Consider the following 14,810-nt stretch of genomic DNA (forward strand, 5'->3'; position numbering starts at 1 on the left):
TCCGGTGACTCTTAACGTGTAGTGTCCAAGTACAGGGGAATCCTTGCATTCCATCTCCATCAGTAAGCTCCTGTCGCGACCGGGAATCGAACCACAGCGGTAGCGACAAGGCGATTCTTGAGGCGACAAATGGCTGGGTGCGAAGCCAGCGTCATCAGTAAATAGTGTGCAAACCAGGCGTTCAAAAGGGTCTCACTTAGTGGGTTTCGAGGTACGGGAGCATTGACAATTAAATTGATATACTGAATTTATTTGTTGCACGACAGCGTAATCATTGGCTTTAAAAAAATGGTAGCGGCGTCACATCTTGCTGACGGAACCCTAAATAACGGATTGCCGCACTTGGCACGCCCTTATCACCCTGTGCACTTTAGGACATTCCCATGCAGGAAAATAAAGTGGGTGGTAACATGCTCTAAATTAAACGCACTTCGACTTACCTGATAAAACTGGAGACAGTTTTCCTTCTACAAAATCGACCATTGTCAGGCTGTAGGAGGATTTGAAATATTATCAGACAGGTTTACATCAAAATATCCGGCTATAAGAATATGAGCATTAAATTTGTAAATCGGCAGCCCTTAACCTCACATTTCGCATTCGTTCAGACACAAAAATATGTGCGGTTTGCTCACCCAGTCACAAAATATATCAGGTCAGGATTCCCTGGCACCTTCCCCTCCATGAAATATTTTTTCAATCCGCCCAAAGTCGGCTTCGCTTCAACTGTGCCTCGGCCAACTTTCGAAAAACTGTCGTTCTGTTTGAAAAGACAGAGAAGTGCCTTACAGATGGGTGCACACGCTACTTTTTCATTCTTAATCGTTAGCGTTTCTTTTTTTCGGATCGCTCAAAGGTATGGTAGTTTCGGAGAATATAATGTTCAAGGTAATCTGCGGTGAAGACTGGGACAGAGAACTCATGCGACAGGACAAGCGCCAACTTCCAAATAATTTCATTTAGAAGAAACCTTTTTTTTTCTTTTGATGCAAAGCCAACACATTTTCTTTTTTAAACTTCCAAGACGTCGTATTTGGTTGTATTGCGTAAGAATTCTAACAGTTCAACTTACTCATCGAGAAAGTAGTTTGCTTTTAATTGTGTGCTAGCTTGAGGCTTATTTCTATATATTTCTGCTTATTTTTTGCGTGCGGTTTTCCCGGAATTAAACGCTTCATTTGCCCAGAGCCCCGCCTCCTTTGGCTGCTCGTTCTTTGCCTAGTGTGTCGAGTCTTCTGCTCCGAAATATATACCAACTGGCTCAATTAATAGCGTTATTGCCTTTTATAATTTATTGCTTGATTTTAGCTAGTGTGATTAGCCTGTTTGTACCACATTGAGGTGTTGCTGCTGTCTGCTCTCTTGCACATGAAACATTGCTTTCGTACACAAAACAACAGTCGCATGCACAAGATCAAACAATACAAACTACAACAGCTGCCCTTGGCCCCACAATGATCTCAATGGTGACTATGTGCATAACCACTTACAGAGCATGGCCGTTGCTGTTAGGCCATGCCACCTACGATAGGTTCATCAGATTCCGAGCGAGATGGAAAGCCACATATACGCGCAATTGGTAACGAACCCGAAACAATGAAAATCTCAAAATGACGGCCATAAACTTGAAATCAAGGTATGTTAATCAATACGTGCCGCTACATTTTGGAGTGCTAATCGCATTAACGTTGAGCATCATCGTGGCATGGGTTCTGCTGAATTTTTTTTTCTGCTTACCGTTACAAGTACTGCGGGAGGGTGTGGGTTCGATTCCCACCGCCGCCGGGCCCCCACTGGTTCATATGGGTACAAGCGTACCCCGGCCTGGCGTTCGGCTTCGTTCAGGGTTGATACGCTTGGGAAAGGAGCCTGCGCCCTAAATTCCCGTCGAAACCATCGTGACTACGGAAAACAAGTTCTAAGGCTGCGCAATGAGGCTTGATTTTGACGTCGTAACTGCTGCGCTTGTGGTCTGCATTTCAATCGCCATAGTCGACGCTCCATTCTCACTCTCAACATTCCTAAGAACGGACCGACCCAAATGTTGCTCCTATTCCATGATCAGCCTTGAGTCAGCGCATTCAGCAGAATATTCATGTCATGGGTGTCAGCATATGCCTGACACCCAAATTTATTTTGACAAATGCAATTTTTGTGCCCTGCCCGATGAGCCCAAGCGTTAAAGGTTTGTGATAGCGCCGAATTCCTTATGTTGGACCGGAACAATGTAGGTCCACTTGCCGGTTCGTCTCCACACATAGTAAGTTCTTTTTTTTTTGTTTTTGAGGATACTTACCAGGTTTCTGGTTACTGCTATCAGCTTGAACTTTATACTGGGATGTTTCATGTCCAGGTATCTTAAATTTACCTGAAAGAAAGCATGGTATTTAGTATCACACCACATAATTTCATGAATTTAGAGGCGTTTGCCTTTGTTGCGATTTCCCTATATATAAACAAGCGATAAATGTAGGTTACGATTTGATTTGAATGCCGTGCATTTATAAGGACAGCGTCTCAAAATGGTCGAAATTGCGCGGCTCTATTCGCAACTCCAGAATTTGTTACTTCTGCTGACAACATTGCACAGATGAACAAAGATGGCTGCGATATCCAGGGCCATGTCGGCCCGTGATGGCGGCTCTTTAGCTTGGTACTGCGCACAAGTTTATGGATTATGGCTCCGATCGTCTTATTTTGGTCTGTCTCAAGGATTTCACCTACGAAGACACGGCAATCGTGCCACTGTACGTGCAAGCATTCGGCTTGTTCGAAGAGCTACATCAGGTTTTGTTTTTCTTTTTTCACAAATAAGGAGTTTTTAAAGCGAGCCTGACATTGAAGAAAGGAAGCGGCTGTGCCTACCGGCCTCTCCGGTAGCGGCGTTGCTCCACCTTTACAGGTAACATACTTCACTATTTTGCACCTTCATATAAAACCCCGCGCTGCGACTCATATTGCAGTGTATAGAATGTAATCCCACAATACATAGGCAGTAACGTCTGTCGTCCTTTCAGAAGCTAAATACTCACACTGTCCGCTAATAGAAGACGCCTAAATACTGTAAAGTGAATTTTTCCGTTTCTCTCGGGATAAATTCAAATGAGAGTTGCGCTTGTAAGTCGGTGTGCACCATTCTTTTGGTTCGCCGGTTCGTCTGATAAGCTCGTGTGCGTCCGATGACAGGCGCTTGTTCGTGCTCGCAGCACACGGTTTTCAAAACATGGCCTGGGCTTAGAAACATAGCAGATACCTGCCACCCGTGGATAGGCTCATACCCCAGTGAATCGTTACGAGCGTAAGAAGTCGATAATAACCAATCGGATGAAATTGCGTTTCTTCCAACAGGTATGGGAAGTGTAGTGATAGCTTATCTTAAGCAAATACATTTTTATTAGTGTAAATGCATGACGTGGAGTCAAAGCGGTTGTAAAGGAATTCAGCCACGTGCATGGTGTCGGAAAGCAAGCTATCGGCGAGGTACGTAGGTCGAATGCTCCAAAACCTGAACGAGCGTTGCGTGCAGTTGCGCCTAAATTAAACGCGAGCGAATAAACTGACAGCTCAAGGTGGTAAATTACAGCCGAGTAATCTAAACCAATTCAATTCTGAAATTATTTCAATCGCCTGACGCCCAACTTACGGAACCGCCGATGCAAGTATCGGCCGGGACTCTCAGCGTCGTTTGAACAGCCATATCAAAAACTCCCCTCTTCTCGAGGATGTCACTTTTGTTTCTTTTCAAAGTAAATAACATTGCCGACTTTGATAGGCCTTTCTTATCTAATTGGATGGCAAGAGGCCATGAGCACGCACAAATAGAGAGGGCTTCAGGGGAGCTGAGTAAGCGTAGTGAAAGTAGACAACGAGGTGAAGAGAATGGCGCCGGTGTCTGCGTTTTGTCTACTTCCCTTTGTTCACTTCGTTGTCGCTGGTATAGAACTGCGGCGGCGTGCAACGGATAATGAATCATGCCCCCCCCCCTCCCCCTAAACCGGATCCTCAGCGAAAAAGTTTGCAGAGCGACGTCATATACATTCCGAAAGACCTCAACACAATTATACGGCCTCGCAAAACCGTTTAGCATACGCAAAGAAAATCATTCTGTCTAGGAGCTGGGAGTAGCCTGTGCCCGAGTGATCGACGTGAAGCCATCTGCCATTTCTTTCGGAACGAGTAAATCTCTGGCTAGTCCGAAAAATAAAAATTAATGATTTTCTTGCGTATATTATTGCATCTTTAGTGCGCACACATCGCTTCGACATGGTATGTTTTCGCGGTCTTGTGATGTCGCTGCACAGATAGGTAAAGTGGGCCCACTTTACCGGTCTTTTTTGACCAATAGCGATTGGCTTTTGGCGAAAAACGCGTAAAGTGGTAAATAACTTCGAACAGCGGAGCTGTTCGACACGTGACGTCACGGCCTTGAAACAGCTCCGCTGTTTAAAGGCCGATGAGCCTTGCCGAGCATTGATCAGTAGTTAAAGCAGAGCTCATAGGAGAAGAGGAGGTGCAGAGAGAGAAAGAAAGAGACAGAAAGCGAGAGAAATAAAAGCAAATGAACTTTCTTGGCGAGGCGGGATTCGAACCTGGGTACCCACGGTCCGCAGGCGAGCGTCATAACGACTGCGCTATACACAATTTTTGTTTCTTTATTGCCGGGCTTCGACACAGTACAACAAATGAACACGCAACAACAGACAGTACGCCAGATCACTCAAGTGGCCAAGTTGCCACCAGCATCACAACTAATACGCCAACGAAGTTACGACGCAGCGATACAACAGGTATTATTGACGACCACAATATCATTGATGCGTCATGCGCTAACACCTGCAAAGTCTATACGGATGCTGCTATTATCCCAGACGGCGGGAGGACATCATTCCTTAGTACTACGCATAATTTGATCAGCGGCCACCAGCGCTATTTATCTACGGAAGCCAGCGCTCTAGTAATGGAACTTCAAGCCATCCACGACGCTGTGCAAGATGCGACATCTAAGCTGCCTACCATCAAACAACTAGATATCTTCACTGATTCTTTAGCGGCTATTCAGGAACTGAAGAAGGTTGACAAGGCGATGGAAATCTGCGAGACAATACACACTATGACTAGAAAAACAGCTACTTGCGTCAAGGTACACTGGATTCAAGGCCATGCAGCGAACCCTCACAACATTGCTGCTGACCAGCAGGCACATTGCCCTCCTAATCCAGATCTTCCGTCTATTCCCCTCCCACCTCAACCCCTTAACTCGCTCCGAGCCCGTAAAAATTTTCTCCGGCAGGACACACGCGCTCTTATCCCCCCGTGTGTCTGCTCCCTCCCCCTTCACCTTACTAGGGCGGAGGAAGTTGTGCTTAGGAGGCTTCGGGCCGGGGTGGCCCTTACACCGGCTGTGATCTCAAGGTGGAACTGGTCGCATTTACCACTGGGTGCTACGTGTCCATACTGCTCCGTCCCTGTGATGGAAGCAGATGCATACCATCTAATATGCACATGTACTGGTTTAAAATCGGAACGCTCGCGTCTCCTACTACAAGCCGGCCTCCGCTACAGTGTGACAACCAGCTATGACCGCTGGATACACGATAACAAATTCCACAAAACACTGCTTCTATTTATACACAACACAGGCCTTACAGCACACATAATACACATACATATCAAGAATTATGCCTTAACGGCAAGTCTTTATCGCAATAAAAAAAAAGTTGCCACTGCGGCCAGGCGTGGTCATTTTAAAATTCACTGAGCTCTACCAAAGGCTCCAGCCTTGACAGCCACTCAGGAACATCTGTTTGTGCTTTCAATATCTCCAAAAACCTGTGCACACTTTCGCGGAAATGCATGCGTGCTAGTCTTGTGTTTGGGTCACAAAAATAGCCAGCCATTCGGGGGTGCCATTACTGTGGAGGCCCATCAGCATAATCTGATCAAACGGATAACCATTCTCATTATCTGTTGGCAGGTACCTGATCCCGTAAGAGTCGAGCGGTAATTCTTTTTTAATGGTTCTTTGTAGCACATCCCAAAAATATACCCCTACCCAGCAGTGAAGAAAAACACGGTCTTTTGTCTCAAGCTGCGTGCATATGAGGCAGTAGGAGCCCCAAGGTAGAAAGAAACCTCTTTCCTCGAGAAAAGACTTAACAGTTAAAGGTCCAGTGTGTAACATGAAAAAAAAAGGACTGCGCTATGCACAAATATGTGCTGAATATGCATTTATGGGAACTATATGGCTGCATTGTACCGACGATTGCAACACAACTTGCTATGGGCGAGAGAAAGAGAAAATAAGAGCGACAAAGAGAGACAGAGAAGGGAGAGAAAAAGAGAGAGAAAGAAAGCGAGAGAGTGACAATATAAACTTTCTTTACAAGGTGGGATTTCCACCCGGGTACTAATCCCGGTCACAAGGCGAGCGTCATACCCGCTACGCTGTACACCCACGCTTGCTGAGCTCCCCTGCTTCTTCAGATTTCACAACGTGGAACTGGCTTATTTTTTTCTGTTGTCTAATCATACATAATCTGTGCGTACTGACATATCAACTGGGAAGTTCCCGCAGTTTTTGTGACGTCGGGTGTCGCACAGACCGAATTTGCGTAGCCCAAACTTTTTACCAGTCATGGAGTGCTAAAGGCAGAAACAGAATAGAAACACTTGTGAATAGCTTTACGTCATAGCGCCCTTTGAAACAGCATCATTTCCTTGCACTGCAAAACTAAAGCATGTTATCACAAGGATATAGCACCTCAAGGCATGACATGTTAGGATTTACTTCAGGCCTTCCGAGCTAGTTATCGCTCACTGCTACCGTGCATCCGGACATAAGTACATGAGCGAGAATAACCCTGCTCCTTAAAGGGCAACTCCGGTGATTTTTCGATGTCAACGGATGTCGATGAAATTCGCTGGGTCTGTTCCTCTGAATACCTCCGTCATGTCCTAAAAAAAGCAGGCTTGAGAGTTGCACAGATTTTTTACAAATGAATTTAATTTATTGCCTCGAGCACCCTACCTTACCCCCTCCTCAGTTATAGGCCACATTGTGTATGACGTCAGGAATGGTCCACGCAGAGCATGCCGGGATCATGCAGACGACAGCGACGAGAGCGTGCAGGAGTCGACGATCGTGAGCTAGCGCTTGGCGTGAGATGTTGCTGTCGCGAGAAGTTGCATTCCCTGTGGGCGGGCAAGTGATGCGGGGTGGCAAGCGGTGTTGCGTTGTTGGCTGCACGAGCTTCAGCCCTCGCCATCCGCAAACACAGTTTGAGCCGATGCCGATCGCGTTCAGCCGAGGTTAAGCCTATCACAGTGGCCAAGTTCGTGCGTCTGCTGCTGGCGGACCAGACCCACTGATATGAAGCTAATTAAGCTATTAGGATGAGGAAAGCTGCTTCTGTAGTTCAGTTTTGCTACGGATTTGAAATAAACCATTCCTCATTTCGTACAGTGCACAGGCAAAAAGCTAAAAGCGACAACACGACGCGTAATCAACATCCGTATACGTTGCCGTTCTCGAATGCGGCCAGTCGCACTCGCCGGCGCTTCCCTAAATGAAATGTGACTACGCAAATCCATGGGTGTATTATTACCCATTGTTATGCTGACATTATTTAGCTTACGAGGTGCACTGTTTGCCTCGTATCCCAAATGGGCAGCAAGCGGAGGCCCCTTCGATACAGCATGCGTAAACAACCGTCTCGTTCAGCTGCCAACGATGTCATACTTCATGACATCGGCGTTTCCGCGAGAAAACTATACATTCTCTAAATGAACGATCATACGCGCAATGTCCCAATCTATGTCTACTTTACGGAACACTAATTGTGTGCATGAAGAGAATACGAAGAATAAATAAGCAGGCTGCACAACGCTTCCCTACTATATACGGTCTCCCGCTCGCTGTTTCCGAAGGTGCGTGGTCGCACGTATCAGCGCGACCCAGAGTGATGTAACGGTGCTTACATGCACAAAATCGACGTGTTTTGATATGTTCTGACATTAATTGATGTCACCGATGAGCGGCTATCTCAAGCGAACGACGTACGAGTGGTCGCTGTACCTGCCGATGTAAACAAATGCACCGGTCGGTGCTTTGGACTGTCAGCGGCGTTCTTGTGGGATACAAATGCGGAAAGTCGTGCTCCACATCTTACAGTGAGCATGCGAAGCGGTTCCCTGAGAGGGGTAAAATACCTAAAATAGCAAGCAGCACGTATATCAGTGGTTAGGGCTACGGAGGACGGCGATTCGTGGCTATTCTTCTGAATCATAACTGCCACTGTTTGGCAGATCCGAATAGGTGGTGCAGCTTACATGCAATGTCACCCGAAGGTCCCCGAAGGTCCGGCGCGGTCACGAATAAGCTGAGCGTCTGCTCTTCGCCGGTTTCGTTCTAATGCATTAGGAGCATTAAGGTACCGGGCAGCAAGCTTAACAAAAATAAATTAGGCTTGAGCGTAGGCTATCGCCGGGTAGATGTAGGCCAATGTGAAGTTTTTCGAACAAACCAGCATAGAATCGATCACCTCTTTCGCATGCGACATTTTTTAAAGTGAAGATTGTATATGCTAGCTTGCGCCGGCGATGTAACGCTAAATCACCGGATCCAGTGGCGGCGCGCCGGTGCCGGAGCGTGAGTCATTAGGCACGGTGCCAGCTGCGTAGGCGGGAGCTCACGCTACATGCGCTGTCAATCAGAGCTGTTTCGCTGCCAATCAGAGCTAAAGTGTTGACCTTTGCAGGTCAACACTTCACACCATGCTACCTGTGGCTGATAATAGCCCGACCAACGAACACGTGAAAAAGTTCATCCGAGAAGCCGAAGCAGCACGCCAGCTTGCTCGGCATCGTATCCGGAGCCAACAGCGCACCGACATCCTTCGATACAACCAAGGTCGATGCTACGTCCATTACAACACCGGGGACTGCGTGTGTGTCTGGACGCCCATCCGTCGCCGTGGACTCTCGCAAAAGTTGCTCCGCCGGTATTTTGGTCCCTACAAGGTTACACGCCGCCTCAGTGACGTAACCTACGAAGCCGTCCCCTGTAGATCTGGCCCCGGTTCACTCCGTCATCGTCCTCGCGCTGAAGTTGTTCATGCAGTGCACATGAAACCATACTATGCGCGTACGTGAACGTCCACACGCACCACAGGAGCTCCATTTCTTGGAGTCCACTTCGCTGAAAGAACTTCTTGACGCCATGGGAGACAATTGACACAATGATGTGGGGTTTCGCACCGCGGGACGGCGCGCGCAAAGGCCGGCGCCATGAAAGATGATGAAGCGCGTTAGCTGCACGCTGTTCTTGCACGCCTTTAAAGAGAAGTGTCTATTTTTCAAGCCTCCGTCTACAACCTACGTTTCAATTTATAATTTGATTAGGCACCTGTCTAAACGAGACTACACTCAGCCATTTGAAATACCCGCTGAAATGCACGCTTCAAATTTATAAAAAGAACGCAATGGTCCACTCGCCGGGTAGATGTCGGCCCATGTGAAGTTTTTCGATCAAACCAGCATGGAATCGATCACCTCATTCGCATGCGCCATTTTTTAAAGTGAAGATTGTATATGCTAGCCTGCGCCGGCGATGTAACACTAAATCTCCGGCTCCAGTGGCGGCGCCGCCGGTGCCGGAGCGTGAGTCATTAGGCACGGTGCTAGCGCCGTAGGCGGGCGCTCACGCTACATGCGCTGCCAATCAGAGTTGTTTCGCTCCGCCGGGGAGGGAACGACACGAAAGGGTTCCGCGCACGCTGTGCCCTCTTCGTCTCCGTTCAGTTCACTATCAAAAAACCTATGGGACGGCCGCGCATTGTGCGTACCTCCGAACAACAGGCAGCTCTCGCCGAGTGCCGACGGGTGATCGGCCGTGAAAGGGCGCCTCATCGTCGGGCCGATCCTACGATGCGAGCCGCTGCGGCTGCGGCACTCCGCCTACACCGAGCAGATCACCTGACCTTCCCTTGGTCACGGTCAACTTACAAGAAACCTAACCGTCAAACACAAAGCGCACCCAGCACAAGTTTCGCTTACCCCCATTTGCCGGTAGGGGAAGCCGGCCGACGAATTTTAACAGCGGAGCTGTTTAAGCCGGCCGTTAGTCCGTCCGTCGTCGGAAAAAATGTGGGCCGATCCTGGCGGCTATGCAAAAAGGGTCCAAGCGCAATGGCACATACCCCTGTGAACTAGCGAAGCTGATCCTGACTAAGTCTAGCAAAGCATGGTTAGGACTACTTAAGCTTAGTCAGTCACCTATGGCCAATCGATAGCCAATCAATAGCTAATCTATAATTGATCGATAATCAATAAATTCCCGAAAATGCTGGGGATGACTTGGTAGTGCTCAGCCTAGCCCAAATAATTGGACAATACCTTGCGGCAGCCAATCGGTAGCCAATCAATAGCTAATCGATAATCAATCAATAATTCATAAATTCCCAAAAATGCTGGGGATGACTTGGTAGTGCATCATCATCATCAGCCTATATTTATGTCCACTGCAGGACGAAGGCCTCTCCCTGTGATCTCCAATTACCCCTGCCTTGCGCTAGCGTATTCCAACTTGCGCCTGCAAATTTCCTAACTTCATCACCGCACCTAGTTTTCTGCCGTCATCGACTGCACTTCCCTCCTCTTGGTATCCATTCTACGACTCTAATGGTCCACCGGTTATCCATCTTTCGCATTACATGGCGGACTCAGCCCCATTTATTCCTATTAATGTCAAAAAGAATGTCGGCTATCCCCGTATAGCTCTCTCATCCAGACCGCTCTCTTCGTGTCTCATAACGTTAGGCCTATCATTTTTAGTTATATCACTCTTTTTGTGCGATTCTTAGCTTGTTCTCAAGGTTCATTGTTAACCTCCCAGTTTCTGCCCTGTATGTCAGCACGGGTAGAATGGAATAATTGTCCACTTGTTTTCAACGACAGTGGTACTGTCATTGAATTGTCAGGCATTTCCAAACCCTGTCAGGGTTTGGAAATGCCGGCCGTTTGCAGGCTTTGGCAGTGCTTAGCCTAGCCCAAATACGTTGTGAGTACCTTGGGGTAGCCAATCGATACTAAATGAATAGCTAATTGATAGTCGATCAATAAATTCCGGGAAATGCCGGGGATGACTTGGCAGTGCTTAGCCTAGCCCGAAAGCCAGGACTAGCTAGGTGCACATCAGCTCCACTGTCTCTTTATGTTTGTCTCCTCATCCGTGACGCTCTGCGATCAGCGTCCTCTGCTTCTCTCGGGAAGCGATGAAATGATACGTTGCTGTCATTCCAGCACGATGACACGCATAATGGCACAGAGCAAAATTCTTTCGACATTATTTTTTTCTGGTTTGAGCGCCGCAGTATCACGATAATTTGAGAACTACGACGGCACTTTCAAGCGTATATATTATAGGAGAACCTGTTTCGCTTCAAGCCTTCAAGCCTGAACCTTGATCGGCTGGTTGTCGATCCAGCCGCAAGGTGGCTAGGGAAAACTTGGAATCGCAGATATACATTCGCTCCAAAGATGCGTTTCTACAACTGAGACTTTTTTTCAGTCGTGCGGATGTATAATTAGCACGTATGCTTTTATGTTTAAAAAACACACAATAGAAGCCGACACTTATTTACAAAATAACCATACTCACTGCATTTGTCATGACAGCCATATAAGCGATTAAATCTTCATTCTTCTTGAAGTCAACTTGGTGCGCTTTATCGCAAATTACGTGAAGTTCCACGATAAACAATTCAACATTTGTGCCCCGTCCTTCCGCTGTGTGTGGCCCCGTTGAGAAAAATGAAACAAAAAGTTAATTAAAGTGACATTTAGATGTCTGTGCTTAGTCGCACTACAAACATGAGCTAAATGTGCGATTATATTAATAACATTTGCCTATATTCTATATATATATAGCAGAAAAAATATTCAGCACACTAATGAAAACACGTATTTACTAACGTTTCGGCCGTGGCAGGGGCAACTTATCCAATAACTACCATCTCACCTTGAGCCACACGCAAGCAGCCCTATATGCAGCACACACTGCCATACTTATAGCACACCACTCTCTTCAGGAAGAGCAATTAATCGCTCATAAATAACAGGAAACTACTAAAAAGTTTAAATGAAATAAATTAGTGCGAAATACAAAGAAAAATAACTAGGTTGTCTTTGCCTCTAATCGAAACTGGTACCCGAAGCATGCGGGCTGCACATTGAGGGAAGTGCTATTCAGAAAATAAATGCACATAGTTATAGCTGGGCGTGACTCTACGACTGAGCATTCCATTGGGCAAGTCATATTGATCATCTGTACAAAAACAACTAAACATTCTATGTTTCACGCTATTTAAGGTTGGAATATATTTCAGTTTACCGACACCCCGTATATTTAAACATTTTTCCCTCTCGCTCGACATTGCACATAGTCATTGTGCTACATTATGATTCATATCGTTTTGCAGTCTGTATCCTGGAAAAAAAATCTATACGAATTATTGTATCAGCACCCAGGAACATACCATCGGCGGCACGTTTTAAGAAATCTGAACATAATACCATTTAATACTGTTAGGCAACATAAAAGCGAAACAGTAGCAAACAATATAGCTTACAGTATCGTGCCCTATCAGACATCACTTTTATGAAAATTCAGGTGAAACACTCGAGAGGCGCAAAAAAAAAATCTTAATCTGCCGATAGTCCACAATGTTTACGGTCGTCGAACAAAAACTTGGAGTTGGCTTAAGCTTCGCCTTTAAGAGTGGAACGCACTTCAATTTATACAGGTTCAAAAAAACCACGCCCAACTTGTCCAAACGTGCCTTTCAAAAGCGTATGGTACAGCCTACATACAACAGGGGGAAAAAATTGCACATGCGTTATTGGACGCCGTTCACGCCGATACCGACACCATAGTTTATGCGACATTGGGCCCGATCAAAATTTCGAAAGGCTCGGTTTTCAACAATCCCCTCAATGTTGTTTAGAATCAAAGTACAGTGACACACCATCAGAATTGGAGGACGCTTAAGCTTCAACTTTAATAGTGGAACGCGATAGCATTCAAAGATCCCTGGCTGCTTATCAGCTTTTTCCTCCTATATTCAAATTACAATCCGACGCTATCACGTCTGCAGATTGTAGTTAAGTCATACTTTACGATTTTTCTGACAGATTTTACTTTGTGAAATTCAATTTCTGTTCACTAACGCCTTGCGCCACGCGAAGGGCCCGCCCGGAAGGGTTGTTCGAGGTGATGTGGTTCGGCATGATTAGTTCCGCGAGACGCCGATGCTTACGCCGAAGCCGACACGGACGCTGACACCAGATTTTCTGCGACACTGGGTCCTTAACGCTGTCGCGTTAATATCTTTTGTTTGCCCCAAATTTGCAACAGAATAAGCAAGCTTGATTGATTACCTGCCATATATTTAACCGTCGCTCGAGAGACTCTGTCTTACATGGAGCTACTAGGCCACCGTGCACATTTTTACAGCCAAGCTGTACATGGCTACCCCGGCAAAGGTTCTGCGTCCGTGCGTGTACATCGTCGCGTCGACAAAGAAAAATTTTGGTCTCCAGAACGAGTGTCATTTTGAGTTTCCGCGTAACAGAGTTATGTTTTCTCGTATGTTCAAATTACAGTCCGATGTTGTCATGTCTGTAGCTTGTGTGTGTGTCGTACTTAACCCACTAGGTACCAGCGTGACCATATGGTCACGCACATATGCACGACGAACCTCAATTTATACAGGTTCAAAAAAACCGCGCCCAACTTGTCCCAACGTGCCTTTCGAGAGCTTAGGGTACAGCCTACATACAACAGGCGGCAAAAATTGCCAATGCTTATTAGGAGCTGCTCAAGAACGCCGGAATTAGTGGTTTGCAGTTCGGCACGTGGAGATGCAACGGTGACGTGGGAAATGACTTTTTTTTACTTCGGCATTCATTTCAGCAATAGCATGATCCACATGCCCCTCTATACCTCATGCAATACGTTACTTCCGGTGATAATTTGTGACAGAATAACTTTCGTTCATTTTGCGTACGAGCGTGTTATTGTACGTGTTGCAATATGTTCACGCTGGGCCTTCGGGCATCCTATATTGTCCAACACGAGGCCCGTGGGTGCGAAGAGCACGCGCTTTCGGACGATGGGATAATCGGTGTGCGGTGGATGGACAACTCTATTGTAATAACTGCAAGCACCGTGCATTATGTAGAGTTTATGTCATCTACAGACAGGTATTCCTGTGCACAGAAAGAGGATCAAAGTGCCCCGTCCAGATGCTGTTGCCCGATGTATCTGCTCTATGGGAGGCACAGACCAGATGGATGCAAACAGGGGCCTACGGCATGGCAATTCATGGCAAGAAATGGTGGTGGCCAATATTCACTTGGCTTGAGGATCTGGCCATAAGCTACGGTTGGACGCTTATTTGCAGCGCAGGGTCCAACCTCACTCAACTTGAACTCGGCTACCTCAAGAGGGGGGACAAGCCAAAAGGACCTGGTCTCAAAGAACGTCAAAGCCTGGTGACGTTGCTTTTTATAGTGCACAATATATATGACAAAGTGGCCCACTTTGTTGGAGCCGTACGTAACAGCAAAAGGCGCAGGTGCGCTGGAGAGAACTGTGCGCGCACCGTGCAAGTGCACGGTGCGCACACAGCTGCATCGGCATCCAATGTGGCATCGGCATCCCATGATTCAAACCATACCATACTAAATAGGTCTCCCACAGGTCCCTAATTACATTGGTTGCGATGTATCAAGGCCTGAAATAAAATTTGTCA

General features: G+C 46.7%; 1 protein-coding gene across 8 annotated transcripts in view; it reads right to left on the reverse strand.

The window, feature by feature from the left end:
• The window catches only part of LOC119444336 (venom metalloproteinase antarease-like TtrivMP_A), a 1,295,510-nt gene that overhangs the window by 1,016,447 nt on the left and 264,253 nt on the right, over nucleotides 1-14,810 (reverse strand). For 3 of the 8 annotated variants that reach the window (XM_049663285.1, XM_049663286.1, XM_049663287.1), the window contains exons 6-8: nucleotides 11,657-11,784; nucleotides 2,297-2,368; nucleotides 636-760 (exon numbers count right to left, since the gene is read on the reverse strand). The exons of 2 other annotated variants lie outside the window; for them this stretch is intronic. In XM_049663285.1, coding sequence (XP_049519242.1) covers nucleotides 636-760; nucleotides 2,297-2,368; nucleotides 11,657-11,784 — 325 coding nt within the window. Of the gene's footprint in view, nucleotides 1-440; nucleotides 491-635; nucleotides 761-2,296; nucleotides 2,369-11,656; nucleotides 11,785-14,810 lie in introns of all 8 variants that reach the window. 3 more of the 8 variants (XM_049663282.1, XM_049663284.1, XM_049663288.1) reach the window with 3 other exon arrangements.

This window comes from Dermacentor silvarum, chromosome 3, assembly GCF_013339745.2.
Source record: "Dermacentor silvarum isolate Dsil-2018 chromosome 3, BIME_Dsil_1.4, whole genome shotgun sequence".
Taxonomy (NCBI): Eukaryota; Metazoa; Arthropoda; class Arachnida; order Ixodida; family Ixodidae; genus Dermacentor; species Dermacentor silvarum.